We start from the raw sequence: 13,493 nt of genomic DNA on the forward strand, positions 1-13,493 counted from the left end.
TCCCCCCCGATGCAGACAGGACGACCGTATCATGTTCAGTCATCCAGCATCACTCTTCATTTTATCATCATCCTTTCAGTCGGTTGGTAATTAAGCTGGACACACGCTCTTAATCAGTACTATGGATAATGGATTAGTGGCCAATAACAGATAGAATCCTTATCAGATTACTACGTACATTTTCTTTATTACTTAGCAATAAACAGGAAGTAAGCGTTTTAATTTTGGTGAACCTTTTCAATAGTCAACCTAAGTAATATTTTCTTTATTATTTCTAATAGATAACATTTTGATGTAAATACTTGTGTTGACTAATTCAGCAGGTTCATGATTGATAATATTTATCATAAAAGAGCCCCAAACTCTGAAATTGACATTAGGATTATGAGAGAAAGTGCAATAATTGTGAAGCTCTTGATGCATCAGTGTTATTAAACCAGCAAAACCACTGGTACCCACTGGTACTCACTGGTACTTACTAGTACCCACTGGTACTCACTAGTACTTACTAGTACCCACTGGTACTCACTGGTACTCACTGGTACTCACTGGTACCCAGTGGTACTCACTGGTACTCACTAGTACTTACTAGTACCCACTGGTGCTCACTAGTACCCAGTGGTACTCACTGGTACTGATATACAAAAGCTTTAATGTTGTCACTGAAATGCAGTTTTTCTGTGGGACCAGATCCGATTCAGTGGTCCATTTTTGTGAGCGTCTGTCGTCCAGTTCCCTGATACGGTTCCCTTCAATTATCCGGCCCATGTGGTCTGGAGTTGGGACCTGTGCAGATGATTAGCCGCTGTCACCAAAATTCCAGCGGCTAATTTGATTCCCGTGTTGTAAAAAATGAACGCCGGCCTTCTGATTGTGAAGATTCCAGGTCAAATTCATTTCCACGGAGATAAGGGGCTGAGGTCATGTGTCGGACTCCTCCAGAACCACTGGTACTCGTTATCAGGCGAGGAATGTGTCCATTCCACTCTAGGATGGAATCAAAGCCGAGACTTTTTGCTGTCGGTCAATCGTGGGTAAATAAATCCGCACCATCAGCACAGATCGGGTCGGTACAGTATTGACACGGATTCTGTGTGGGGACACACGGCTGTGACCACGTCAGCATCAACACACAGATCTGGACACAATGAATAATTCATTAGTTACTCCCTCCACTGATGCACTTCTGTGTAATCATAGAAGTTTCAATTTTATCTAATTAATAATACCATAATTTCATGAATTATTATTTACTTTAATGGATACAAAGGTACAGGACTCTGAGATAAACGTGCAGTTGCGACCGTTGACCGACGTGGGGCGCTAAATCCCCGCTGGTCCGTCTTGTTTACAGCATTTAAAGACGATAAAGACAAAAGATTAGTTGTTTGTGGTGAAGATGTGGATGATAATGTTGTTGCTGTTGCTGTTGAAGATGATTTGTCGCGTTGCTCCCTGATTCCTCCCCCACGTGTTGTTGAGCAGCAGAGGTTGTTTGTTCTGTAAACGCTGAGTCAGCCTGCTGGACGGAGCCAACGCCTGGACCGGGTCCACTGCAGTGGGCTCATGTGAGGCCCCGGGGGACCGCTAAACCCTGTCTGACGTCCTGCAGCACTGCCGGACTGCAGACATGTATTGTGGGTAGCTGGTAGCCATTGAGGGCACCGTGTGCAGCAGTGCACGTGTTGCTCCTCCTCACGTGTCACCACTCCCTGAATTCCAGCAGCAGTGATTCTACATCCAGCTTTTTTTTCTTCTTCTTTTTTTTTTTTTTGCATAACTCTGAGCTTTAGCTACTGTACCTGCCCACTGCCAGATCCAGCTGTGGGTGTCACAACAGGAGCGAAAATACAGCCGTCCGATAAAACAAACAACCCAGAAGGATTAGAACCCATTTTCTCATCCGTTTCTTGCCCTGGCAGAACAACAGAGGCCAGCCTGTCCTTTACGTGCTCTCTGTTATATTAAAAAGACCCCGACATCATCAGCGAGCACCAACATGTTCGCTCCGTCACGAGTGGCTGCCTATCGGCCGGGCGGCCGCCAGGGGGCGTGCTACGCCACCATTTGTGCCAGAGCAGAAGACGCCCCACCCCGATCAGGGCGTGCGTGTAAAAGGCTCCACCATTTCAGTGCAGCCTGTATGCAGGGAAAGCCGGCGCGCTCGTGTTCTGCAGGCCTTTTAAATCAAACAGTCCGTGCTGTGTTCAGCATTCCATTTTGAATTAAGAGTCTCCGTCCGGGGGGGCTATAAATGCCAAGCAACCTGCAAATGATTTGTAAATGTGGACACACGTTTGCTGTCACCCAACATTCGTTTCTAGCATGTGCAGCGAATTTTAAAAAGCAAAGTTTGTGTTGGTGGCATAAACCCAGCTATGCTGGGATCTGTACGAGTGTGCAGATGGTTGTAGTGCAGCAGAAATCACATGTAAAATGATTGTGTGTGTGGGGGGGTTCATTTTAGGTGCAACATGCACAACTAGACCAAGTATATTTGACCCAGCTGAGTTACTTTCTATGAGCATCGACAGGGATAAAAGCAGTATACGTTGTGTTCCTTTAATGTCCTTTATAGAGGTGTGTTGTGTACCTTATTGAAGGAAGACTCACACAAGAATTTAGAATAAATTTCCTGTATTGTTGAATAAAATCTATAAAATTTTTCACAAAAAATACACATTACTTATACAGAAATCTCTGTCCTTCACATATATATCACGTCATCATCGATAACACACATTGTGCTTTATAGACCGACGGTACTCTCATAATTTATAAATAACACTGCAGTTCTCTTTTCAGCTCAGGCAGATTATGTAAAAAGACAACAGCAAAACAACAGGAAGTGGATTATTGTGAGACCGAAATCCAACAGATCTGCACATTTTCTGTGCAGGAACAAAAACAAGTTGTTGTTGGAGCAGCAGTGTTCTCCTCACGCGTCAGCCTCGCTCCTCTCCCTCCCCCGATTGGTCGGCCGCCTGAGTCGGGGCAAAACAAGCTGCAGACTCCGCCTACGGACCGAGTGACGCAAACCGCTGCCGCTCCTTCCCTCCCCCTCCTATTTTTCACCGCCACCTCCTCCCTGGGCTAGTTTGCCATCAGACTGTCAGGATAGATTAAGCTCATATGCCAGGAGTTTTCACTGAGCGCGGGGGGGGGGGGGATGGAGACTCGATGGCTTTCAGTGCTTTTACATAACGACCACGCCACGATTCCTCCAGCTCAACCACGCAAAGAAGCTGGGGAATAAGAATTCTGCTCAGTAGTTAAGGCACGTGGACGCGAGAGATGCAGGTGAGGACGGATCGCTTTGGTCTGACGGACGAAAGGGTGAAATCAACGAGGCTAAAGGATGAATGTCACAGGCCGCCTGTCGCTGTGCGGAGCAGGAGTGTCCAGCAGATCAAACCGGCACCAGGAGGTAGAGCAGAGCAGCAGACCTGCCGTCACCCACGTTCAAAGACGTGTGAAACCCAGTCCAACACGCGGCAGGAAAAATTCCTACCGTCGTGGCCTTTACGTGTGCGGAAACCTGCGTTTTCCTTTACAATTCCGGGTGAAGTTCTCCTGATTGTTCGAGTCCTCAGTCGGGAGCAGACCGGGATCCATTACTGTGATCGTTCACGTGTTCCACACTGCATCCGTGAAATCTTAAATACGAGCTGCCCACGATGAACCGCCGGCCGTACGGTGAGGAGAGGCCTTCCACGGCTCGCAGAGTTATAAGTTAGACTACAAACAAAGAAGAAACAACGGCGGCAGTTCATTGTGATCCCCCAATTATAAATAAAAAGAACAGCTAAGGGGAAAAAAGCCACTTCATGGGAACATTAAGATCTGATCTACTCCTGGGTTTGAAATCTTGGGTGTTTTGCTGCTAAAGTCTCCTAATTCAGGCGCCACCACAGGCACGACGCCTGCTCCTTTAAAGGTCCTCACATGGAGCAATAAAAACCATCCAGTAATACTGAAAGGAATCCCAGGCCTTTGCCCTCCCAGCTGGCTGCAACGCAAACTCTTAAGCAACCCGGGTCTGACCCAACAGCCCGGGTGAAGCTCAGCTGCGTCCTCCTCTGGAGCGGCTCAGGAAGGTGCGAGCAGATCCCCATCGGACGTGGACGCGTCTGATCTGTTGCCTTTAAAGTGACCCTTGGATATCAGTCAAAACCCAAACGTTCCCATCTGCAGGGTCCAACTGAGGCACAGGCTCATGCACGTAAATTAGAATGTCGGGGAATTGGTGTTTTCATCCTACTGGAAACTAGCTAAAGCTTCAGACAACAGCTGGAGCTGGAAGAATCCAAAGCTTGCATTTCAGTCCCTTCTCCCCACCCCAGTTTTTTGCAGTGCAGGTATTTTCCTGGAGATCAGGAATTCACCAGAATCTCCATGATCTGGTCCAGCTCATTGAGGTCCACCAGACAGGACTGGAGGCTGCCGGCTGAGGCGTGGCTGGTCGAGCAGATCTTAACGTCCTCGTCCGCCCACAGCGACACGCTGATGGGCCAGAGCGAGCCCGCCACCCAGGACGAAGGCAGGTCCGAAGTTTCGTACATCGATGTGTCAATGTCCTCAAAGATGTCGTCCGGGGCGACGTCGCTGAGGTAGCCCATGGTGTTTGCTGCGTCACTAAAAGCACTGATGGTTCCTGCGGGGTGTGTTTTCGGCTGGTCAGGCAAGCCGCTTGGCTCCTGAGAGGAAAACTCTGCAGACAGAACCAGACTGTCCCCATCAACATCTGCACACCCAGGGCACGTGACTGGCACGTCCTCCCTGAGAAGACAGGAGTCCGTCTGGACGCCGTTGACGAGGGCGCAGGGTCCCGTCCCGTCGCTCTGCATCTCCTCCTGGATCTGCCTGAGCGTGTTGACGAGCAACACGGAGCGGCGCAGACTGAGGCCCACGCCGGTCTGATAGTGCTGGAGCTTCTCCAGGCAGAGGCCAAGGACCAGCTGACGCTGCTGCAGGTGGCTCATGCTGCACCTGGGAGGACCCACGAGGAACCCGCTCTTGTCGGACGGGTGGTCCGCGTCGGTCCTCTCCTTAGCGACGGCAGCAGGGAGGCTCTCGTCCTCCAGCTCCTGCAAGCAGCTCCACTTCCGTTTGACACCACGGCCCAACATTGACCTGCAAAGAGACGAACGTGAGCGGTCGGGCCACTTAGTCCAAACGTATACTCATGGTTCACTAGTTAGCATCCTTGAATATGGAGCCAGTTAGGAATGTTAAAACTCATCTTTCCCTAAAAGAGTGCAACTCTTGCAATTTGTCAGCTGCAGCCTGATTGGTGGACCGTCTCTGTCCATTCAGCCCACAGCAAATAGATGCAGCACATTCAGGACCAGGCCGACATGTAATAAACCTCGCCTGCGGTTTATGTAACAGCACTAATGCAGCAAAGCGTGCCGGGCTTCCCAGATCACTGTCAACCCATCGGCTGCTGAAAACGTTGGTGATCAGCTGTGAACGGTCTCTCTCGGAGTTTGCAGGGTGGCTGTTTGAGTCCCAAAGTGCTCAACGTGACTCAGACAGCCCTGCAGGCTTTACTCATCCATACAGACCTGGCTCGGTTAGATCAGTGTCTCAAAAGTGCTCAACAAGAGAAATAAACTCCGACACGAGGAACCCAGTTCAAGAGTTTTACCCCCAACTCTCCCTCATTACTTGTATGAATTAACGAGGCAAAACTACGACGCAAAGTGAAGTGTGTGAACAAAACACAAAACCGTGAGCTAGCGTGATAACAGTGTAGTGCTGCTCCATCAGAACAGACTCTCCATCCATCCATCCTCCTCTCCTTATCCACGATCCGCAAGACGACCCCGAACCGCCTTCACGTCCCCGGACCCAAGTGAAAAAACGCGAGCCTAATTGAAGTTTAAAGAAGATACGCGACTTTTTTGATGGAGGTAAAAGTTAGCCCGTAAACTACCAACCTTACGTTTCCGTCGAATATATCATGAGCTGCTGGAGTTCAGGTGACGGTCCGGTTCCGCTCTGTCCCCGCGTTCCTGAGCTCCGAGCCCCGGGAGTATGAGGAATGTTCGGGCAATCCGCAGCTGAGGAGCGGGGAGGGGCGGGACCAGCAGAGCGAGCGCGTCTGATTGGTCCGTTCAGCTGCCGCTCAAGCCTCCGCCTCCGCCACTCACGGGGCAGCGAATGTGCACCGCCTGTTCCGAGTGCTGCGTTCAGGCGCACTACGGAAACTACAAAAACAACCGACAAACAACAGGAAACATGATCTTTAAATTGTAGTTTGAATTAGAATAACACCACAGTTGCAAGCGCTCGCTTCTAGCACCTCGATAAAGATTTTATGGCCTTTATTGGTACATGGTTTGCTTTGCCGGGTAAAAAAAATATGTTGTTTTAAGACAGCTCGAAGTAGTTATTAGTGCAGCCGAACTAACGCCTTTAAAAAGTGAGTATCTGTCGTCCTACTACATGTTTAAAAAGTCTCAAAATACGTGTTGGTTTTTAAATCAAGAAATCAAAAAGACCTTCCAATCGTATTGCTTTTATTAAATGACAGCGTGTATTTTAAGTGATGAAAATACATGATTTATTTGTAAGAATGCTGGAAGTCTGAATCGAGCACCCGAACGCAGCACGTTTAAAGGCACAGATGACTCAGAGAGGAAGTGGGGGAGAAGTGACCGGAAAGACGGGAACGCAAACGCCAAATAAGGAAACCACGTTCAAGGTTTTTTCTCTCTCTTCCTGCTGAAGTTGTCACAGCTGCGATTCCACTTCTTCTTTCCTCTCCATTTTGTCTAAAACAAAAAGTCATATTTCAGTTCCACCCAATTGTTGTTGGGTGATTTTTATTTTTTTGCCATTTCACGTAACATCTGAAGATCTGCTTGTCAAGGAGCCTCCTTGGAGTCCAGTGAGCCCTTCAGGTCTTGATAAAAGGGCCTGATTGTTTACCTGAGAGTAACACAAGATGTCAGAAACACTTGTAGGCATTGTGAGAACGCTGACTCGTGACCCCTGAACTAATCCACTCATCTGTCAAAGCACACGCCAAAGTTCACATCTATTGCAAAAGTGATGGAAGGTGCGTTTGTCAGGTCACTCTGTAAACTTCAGTCCTCATCGTGCCTTTTAAAACACAATAGTCTCGTTCTCTACCAATTTTCCTCAGGCTGCTGTTCTGCTGAGTCACCGAGAGGTCATTAATCTTTAACTACAGGCGGCCCAACAGGCAAATGTGCAGAAAAACTGTGATAACACGTGAGGACAAAGGTCCAGGCAAGTATGGACCCAGTCACCGACCAATGTCCTCACGTTTTCACTCGTAAAAACCCATAAAATACACCGACTCCTATTGGAGCAGTTCCCTAAAACAAGTTTGACCTTCCGTTTTTAATCGTTACCCCTTACTACTGTCCTGGATGTAAAGTTCTGCTGGAGGTTTACCAGCTGTGATAATATAATCTGATTTACATTTAACATGTTTGGATATTTCCGGAGTCATAAAAGCAGGAAATAAATGTGACACAGACAATAGTTGCACCTTTTATTATAAAAAATATTTACAAAGATGCTACAATGTTTTTGTTTTTTTCTCGATATAAAAAAATGCATACATTTTACAATGTTAATTAAGTCTTTGAAGTTCTAGCTCCCATTTAGACCAGAGTGACATCCTTCAGAAGTGTTGTGGTAAGGTAATCAGCGTGTCGTAATACTGTATTCTCGTCAATACATTTCATTTGCCTGAGTTAATCTCTTCATCACATCACGAGGAAAACTTTTTGAAAAATGCATTTGATTTTCCCACATCTATAGAAGAAAGGCAACTGTTTGCATAAAGGAATTAAGAGGACATTTGAGTCGCTTACAATCATTTTGAAACACGAATGACAGAGCTGCATAGTGATCTGAGTAGGAACCCGGTGGTGATCATTATTTCAAAAAAAAGATAGAAAGAAAAGAGTGAGGAATAAATAGGTACTGCATTCGAAACAGAGGGCTAAATTTTGATAAATATTTCATCGGGCCTCACGATTGAAGTCAATGTGTCGTGTCTGTACCTTGATATAATAAATACAATAAATAAAACAATAAATTATATTGGGTTAACAAAGAGGGATCATTTGTAAGAGCAACAAATGACAGATATGGCTTCTTGATGCAGTTGTCACCCCGTGGTTTCTCCAAATGCTGCGAGCACAGAAAGGAGCGTTTAAACGCGTTTGCTGTCAACTTACCAGAAAACCCGCCCATCTTTTACCAGCATTTGGTCGGAGGCTGGCAGGAATTCTCCCGCTCTGCATAAAGCTTCGAAAGAAATGAAAGAACAGCGCCTGTAAAATGTGATGATGCAGTCGACCTGTGATACCAAACCATGGGAAGACACTGTCTCAAGTCTGGCTACACTAAAATCTTAAAATCGCCTGGGAGTGAAAAATAATAGTAATATCAAATGATACTTGCAAAAATCCCCCAGCTGTATAATGCAAAAAATATATTTCTATATACACATACGTACATATACATATATTCCATTCATAATTGCTCAAATCTTTAGGAAAATATGCACTGACTCATAGATTTGGATTTACAATTTGTTCTGGTTTCAGGTGCATGTAGTGTGAAGAATGTTCGCTCAGTCCGTGTAACAATAAATAGAAATAGACGACCGGAAGGGGCTAGCATGAGAGAGGTAAACATGGAAAGTAAATAAGAATGTGTGGCGGCGTCGGGAATTATCTTGCCCTCTCCTGAATGTTTTGGATCTCAAAGTCGGAAACTAACCGCATCAGAAAATACTAGAAGCCACTAAAAGAAATCCCATAATTCATCCATCAATTCTTATTGTGATTACATTTTGATAAAAAGGTCTCTGATTGGCCTAATTGGTCGTTAGAGCGACTAAATTCCAGGTCTAACAGTCTTATCCCCAAAATCTTCTCGGCTCGCTGTTAATTTCCCACCTTGTTCCAAAACCTCCAACCATCTCTGTAACAATACCACATACAGAACACACACGTGCACTCTGCATAGTCTGGAAAGAGTTTGAGAGGGGGGGGGGGGGGTAGTCCAGGGTTTCAGGATCCCACGATGATCTCCATGATGTGGTCCAGTTCGTTCAGGTCGGACCGGCAGCTGGAGCTGGAGCTCAGCGCCGTGGGCCCATGGGAGGAGAGGCTCTCCAGCAGATCGTAAGGCCCCATCTTCGGGGTGCTCTGCATGCCCGTCAGCACCGTGTCCAGGTCATAGTAAGACGGGTCCACGTCTGAAAACAGTTCTTCGAGGGCAGGATCAGGTGGAGGGGCTGGGTGCTTGATTTCAAAAGTCCCAAAAACCTGGTCCCCTGTCCTGGAGTCTACAGGATTCAGGTGGTCCTGGTCTCCTTCCTCTCCTTCTGACACCCCCTCCTCGCTGTCCTCCTCTTCATCTTCCTCACACTCTTCCTCCTCCTCCCAGCAGGGTCCCATGCCGAAGGGACCGGCCAGGTAAGATGCAGAGGACAGCTGTGGAGAGACAGGCGATAAAGTGGACATGGTGACCTCTGGCTCCATGTCTCCCTCCATCACCACCTCCTCAGAGTGGTAGCCTTCCTCCAGACCCACCACTGAGAAGGGCTTGGGGCTCTGGCCCGCCTGAGCCGCCGCCTCCGTCTGCCGGCACAGCACCTCGGAGGCCACCAGGCGATCGGCGGGACACTGCGCAGCCGCCAGGGCCTTGGTCATGATCTGCCAGGTGCCGTCCTGGGTCATCTCCTCCTGGATTTGCCGCACCGTGTTGGCGATGAGCACAGAGCGGCACAGGTTGGGCTCCACCAGCATGTGGCAGAGCTGCAGCTTGATCAGCGACATGTCCAGCAGCGACTGCCGCTGCAGGCTGTAGGACGACGACAGTGTCCGAGCAGCCGCAGGGGTAGCTGCTGCCAGGCCCTGCTCGCCACTGGGGACCGGCTCCTCCCCGGGGTCTGAAAACTTGCGCTTGGTGCCTTTTGGGAACATTATGCCTTTCTGTGGTGACGGTGAGGAGACAGAAAACAAAGTCAGCCAAACACACAAGAGGACAACGGCTCTGAATTTCACAATCATACAAGAATAAGTGCCGTGTAATTAATCATGTAAATATGTGCTGTGGCTACGCTACGTGGTGCGGGACCTATGTATGAGGGAAATAGGGCTACAATCTGCTCAGCAGCAGCAGTGACTTTATCAATAAACTCTACAGGTTTAAACTCTATGAACTTCAGTAAACAATGAATTGTTTGTTGTAGTCTTTTTCTTAAAGTTTGCTATACCTTTCCTGTTGAGAGGCACAGGCAATAGCAATGCAGCGTGGTCCCGGCTGCAATGCTTCAAGTACTTTTGTACGAGCGACAAGCAGCTTTTGTTCAGCACCATTTCTGCCCATTTTAGGCCAGTCTGAGGCAAGACTCCTGCTGGGCGGAACAACCACACTTTTAACAGACCACTGAGCCACCGAAAATAGCATGGTTACCGACTAAATGCCGACGCTGCATCAAAGTAAGCACAAACTAGAGAGACCTTAGTCAGAAAACAAAAACAGCACTCAAGTTACATGATGGGCGTAACTTTTCCCCCCACTGCCACCTGTGATCGAAAGAATGGACCAATCAATGAGGTGCTTTTAAGAGGGAAAAGTGAACAAAACGTGGGAAATAAAGAACATTGACAGTATTCACAACACAACATTGCACCGCGTGCCGCTAGAATGTACAGAAGTGCATGAGGTTGGGAGCTCTACGCACAGCACGCTCCAGAACTAGCAGAACAAGATTTTCACTTTCTCTTCAGGGTGGGGGAGAAAAGAAGCGCCAACTTCCTCGTTGCTCACTGTTCATTTCTTAAGAGAAATTTAAAAAAAAAGAAGTCCTGCCAGCATTTAAGACCCTCCGACGCCTCCAAAAATAAAGATACGAGTGAGTGGGGTGAGCAGAGGCCTGTGGCATTTAAGAGTCCACCAGGCTCTCCTGTGTGCAAAAACAAGATAAATCACAAAACACAGTCCAGTCAAACAGTACTGATACACGTTGGGACGTACAGGTACATGTTCATCGTGTCATCGTTCGCTAACGCCCCTCGCACAGCTCCGTCTCGTTACCAACAGGGATGGAAAACTTTACAGTTTCAGGAAAGCCACAAAAGATCAAGGTTCTAAAAAAAAATCTGTAAAAAAATAATAAAAATCACATTTTCTTTTTTCTCACATTGAGGAAAAACGTGTTGAAGGAGAATTAACAGCCAAAAATATGGGAAAGACAGGAGACCATTTAATACAGTAAAATTCATTACAACTAATCAGAAACTGGATGGAAAATTCCTCCTTTTGTCCTTCAACACCAGAAGGTTCTGGGATTTCAGCCCAAATGAGACAAACGGCCGCCGTCCCGACTGATCAGGTGAATGAACCCAACGCTATTGTGTGAAATAAAACTCCTCAGCAAAGACAACGTAGCGAGGCCACTGCCCACGCAGCCTCACCTGCTTTAACATTTCCTGCCGGTACAGAACAGACACGTAATTTATGACGGACAGCTAAAACAAAAATGTTAGAAAACAGTGGCGTCGTCCTCCTGCGTGGTGAGACATTACCCAAGACTACCTCCCTAAAGGAAAACCAACACTGTACCAGGAAGTCCTACAACCTGGGAGAAAGCACACTGTAAACAGTTTTGACATTGATTTACAGGTTTGTTGGAGAAAAATCTGCTCTTCCAAATTCTAAATCTCACTGGGAAATGAAACAGGAAGTGCTAAACCTGGTCGGTATATAACGAACGGACACATACGATTAAAGGTGGTTTAGAACCATCCTGCACCTGTAGTGACAGAAAATGAAAACATGGCAACACGGGTCAAAAAAATGTCTGGAAAATAGATGGAAATTTTTGGCGATGACAGAATCTGCAGAGTATTAATGGCAAACGCTGCAGCCTGGACAGAATGGTGTTAAAAGGGTCAAGAATGTTTGATTGTTTTTTGCAATCACACATTGTGCTCTGCTCAAACGAACATTTCTACCATTCAACCTCGTCTTCTTCGACAAAAGAACATTTAATTCAACATGATTCCACGTGAAATCGGTGCCACCAACGTCCAGCAGCTGCAGCGGGAAATAAGAATAATTACCTGCAAAATAAACGACCTGATTAAAAGCCCGCAGGTCGCGATCAGATGTGGCGAATACATTGTTCAGACGGCGACCGGGGCCCTTTTATTACGCCAGGAGCCAGAAGCCAAACAAAATGTAGCTTGGCTTTACGTCAATGGCCCCTGAAGGGCCCATCCCCCACCGCCAGTGAAACCCAGCCACTTTCACACAACAGCCCGATTTTAACCAAATAAAGAGCCGCCGCGGCCGCGCACACTCGGCCGATCGGCCCGTCCGCGGCACCGTAACCAGCATCGGCGGGCAGGCCGGGTCCCGCCGGGCGGCCCCCCCTCGGCGGTTCGGTGCCGTCCGCCGTGGCCGCCGCATGCTTTGTCTCCAACGCGGCGACAACGAGGCCATTTTGCGCTAGGAGCTAACAGCTAGCCGGCTAGCTCGGCGAGACTCCCCGCTGGCGAGCTCCTGCTAACGGGCGAAACACAATAAAAGCCTAAAAAAAGGCTCCTCTCCGCGGCCAACTCTCCCTCGGTGACCCCCCCACATCTTCATTTAAACGGGCGCCGGCGTGCGCGGAGATAGTTAGCCGAAAACATCTCCCACCCACACACACACACACCCGCCGCGGTCCTTCCTCCTTTCTCGGCAAAAAAAACAAGAGTTTTGGCCGCGGCCCGTTTAAGTTCCTAAAAACAACAAAGGCTGAAAGGGCCGATAAAAGGCGGCCGGCGGCCGTTCTCACCTCGTCTTTGTCTTATTTGATTCCCGTCTCGGTCATAGGATCGACGGCAGGGAAAGCGGAGATCAGGTTCAGATGAGATCATTCATGCCACGGCTTCAAAAACTGAGGCTGCTCTGTCCTGCTGCTGCTGCGGAGCGGAGCGGTGCGGAGCGGAGCGGACGGCAGGAGGGAAGCAGCAGCAGCGGCGGCGGCGGCGGCGGCGGCGGCGCGGGGGGAGGGGAGCCGACAAAAGCTGCCATATGCTGGCTGGGATTCCTCTCGGGTGGCTTCTCCCCCCACTTTAATTTGACATAAAAGAGAGAGAGAAGAACCGGGCGTCGTTGTTTTCAGACCGGCTCAAATAGATGGAGCTGCTGATGTTATTGAAGTAAATAAAGTTAAATAAATTAGGGTAAAATTTGCTCTGGTGAACCGGTCGACAGGGAAGGTCATTTGATTTTATTTGTTGATGTTTGTTGGGGTTTGTGCGGGTGTTTCTACCAGTTACAAGTCAGGAATTCTTTGCCGACTTTTGGTTTTATTTCACATCATTGACTGTTAATAGCCCGAATCCTCTTCATCTGACAGGAAATAACCCGCTAAACCAGTTTAACTACTGAAAAGTTTACATTTTAAGTTCTTTCTGTGGACGTCACATTTTGGGATGTAT

The 13,493-nt window shown here is 47.9% G+C and overlaps 2 protein-coding genes and 2 long non-coding RNA genes across 9 annotated transcripts in view; 1 reads left to right on the forward strand and 3 right to left on the reverse strand.

The window, feature by feature from the left end:
• LOC130513196 (uncharacterized) overlaps nt 1–2,028 on the reverse strand; it is a 4,869-nt gene extending 2,841 nt beyond the window's left edge. The window contains exon 1 of the long non-coding RNA XR_008946642.1: nt 1,803–2,028. This is a non-coding gene — a long non-coding RNA (uncharacterized LOC130513196). The remainder of the gene's footprint in view (nt 1–1,802) is intronic.
• Nucleotides 2,029–2,620: 592 nt separating this feature from the next.
• On the reverse strand, nt 2,621–6,112 carry si:dkey-177p2.6 (uncharacterized protein LOC568712 homolog). Of its 2 annotated transcripts, none has more exons than XM_057011862.1 (2): nt 5,948–6,112; nt 2,621–5,133 (listed from the first exon to the last, which is right to left on the reverse strand). In XM_057011862.1, exons 1-2 carry the CDS (start codon nt 5,965–5,967, stop codon nt 4,374–4,376), a joined length of 780 nt encoding a protein of 259 aa, XP_056867842.1. In that variant the 5' UTR covers nt 5,968–6,112; the 3' UTR covers nt 2,621–4,373. The 2 variants fall into 2 exon arrangements, with proteins under 2 accessions (XP_056867842.1, XP_056867843.1); XM_057011863.1 differs by having other exon boundaries at nt 5,943–6,081.
• Nucleotides 6,113–6,286: 174 nt separating this feature from the next.
• LOC130513195 (uncharacterized) lies at nt 6,287–7,516 on the forward strand. Its single transcript, XR_008946641.1, has 2 exons — nt 6,287–6,427; nt 6,580–7,516. It is a non-coding gene; the product is annotated as an uncharacterized LOC130513195 (long non-coding RNA).
• cdca4 (cell division cycle associated 4) lies at nt 7,515–13,130 on the reverse strand. 5 transcript variants are annotated; one of them, XM_057011859.1, is made up of 3 exons: nt 12,845–13,129; nt 10,274–10,411; nt 7,515–9,989 (listed from the first exon to the last, which is right to left on the reverse strand). In XM_057011859.1, the coding sequence occupies exon 3, from the start codon at nt 9,978–9,980 to the stop codon at nt 9,063–9,065; it is 918 nt and encodes a 305-aa protein (XP_056867839.1). In that variant the 5' UTR covers nt 9,981–9,989; nt 10,274–10,411; nt 12,845–13,129; the 3' UTR covers nt 7,515–9,062. The 5 variants fall into 5 exon arrangements, with proteins under 5 accessions (XP_056867839.1, XP_056867836.1, XP_056867837.1 ...); XM_057011856.1 differs by having other exon boundaries at nt 7,515–10,411; nt 12,845–13,130; XM_057011857.1 differs by lacking the exon at nt 10,274–10,411 and having other exon boundaries at nt 12,845–13,126.
• Nucleotides 13,131–13,493: the final 363 nt, after the last annotated feature.

The sequence above is a fragment of the Takifugu flavidus genome, chromosome 16 (genome assembly GCF_003711565.1).
Source record: "Takifugu flavidus isolate HTHZ2018 chromosome 16, ASM371156v2, whole genome shotgun sequence".
In the NCBI taxonomy this organism is placed as follows: domain Eukaryota; kingdom Metazoa; phylum Chordata; class Actinopteri; order Tetraodontiformes; family Tetraodontidae; genus Takifugu; species Takifugu flavidus.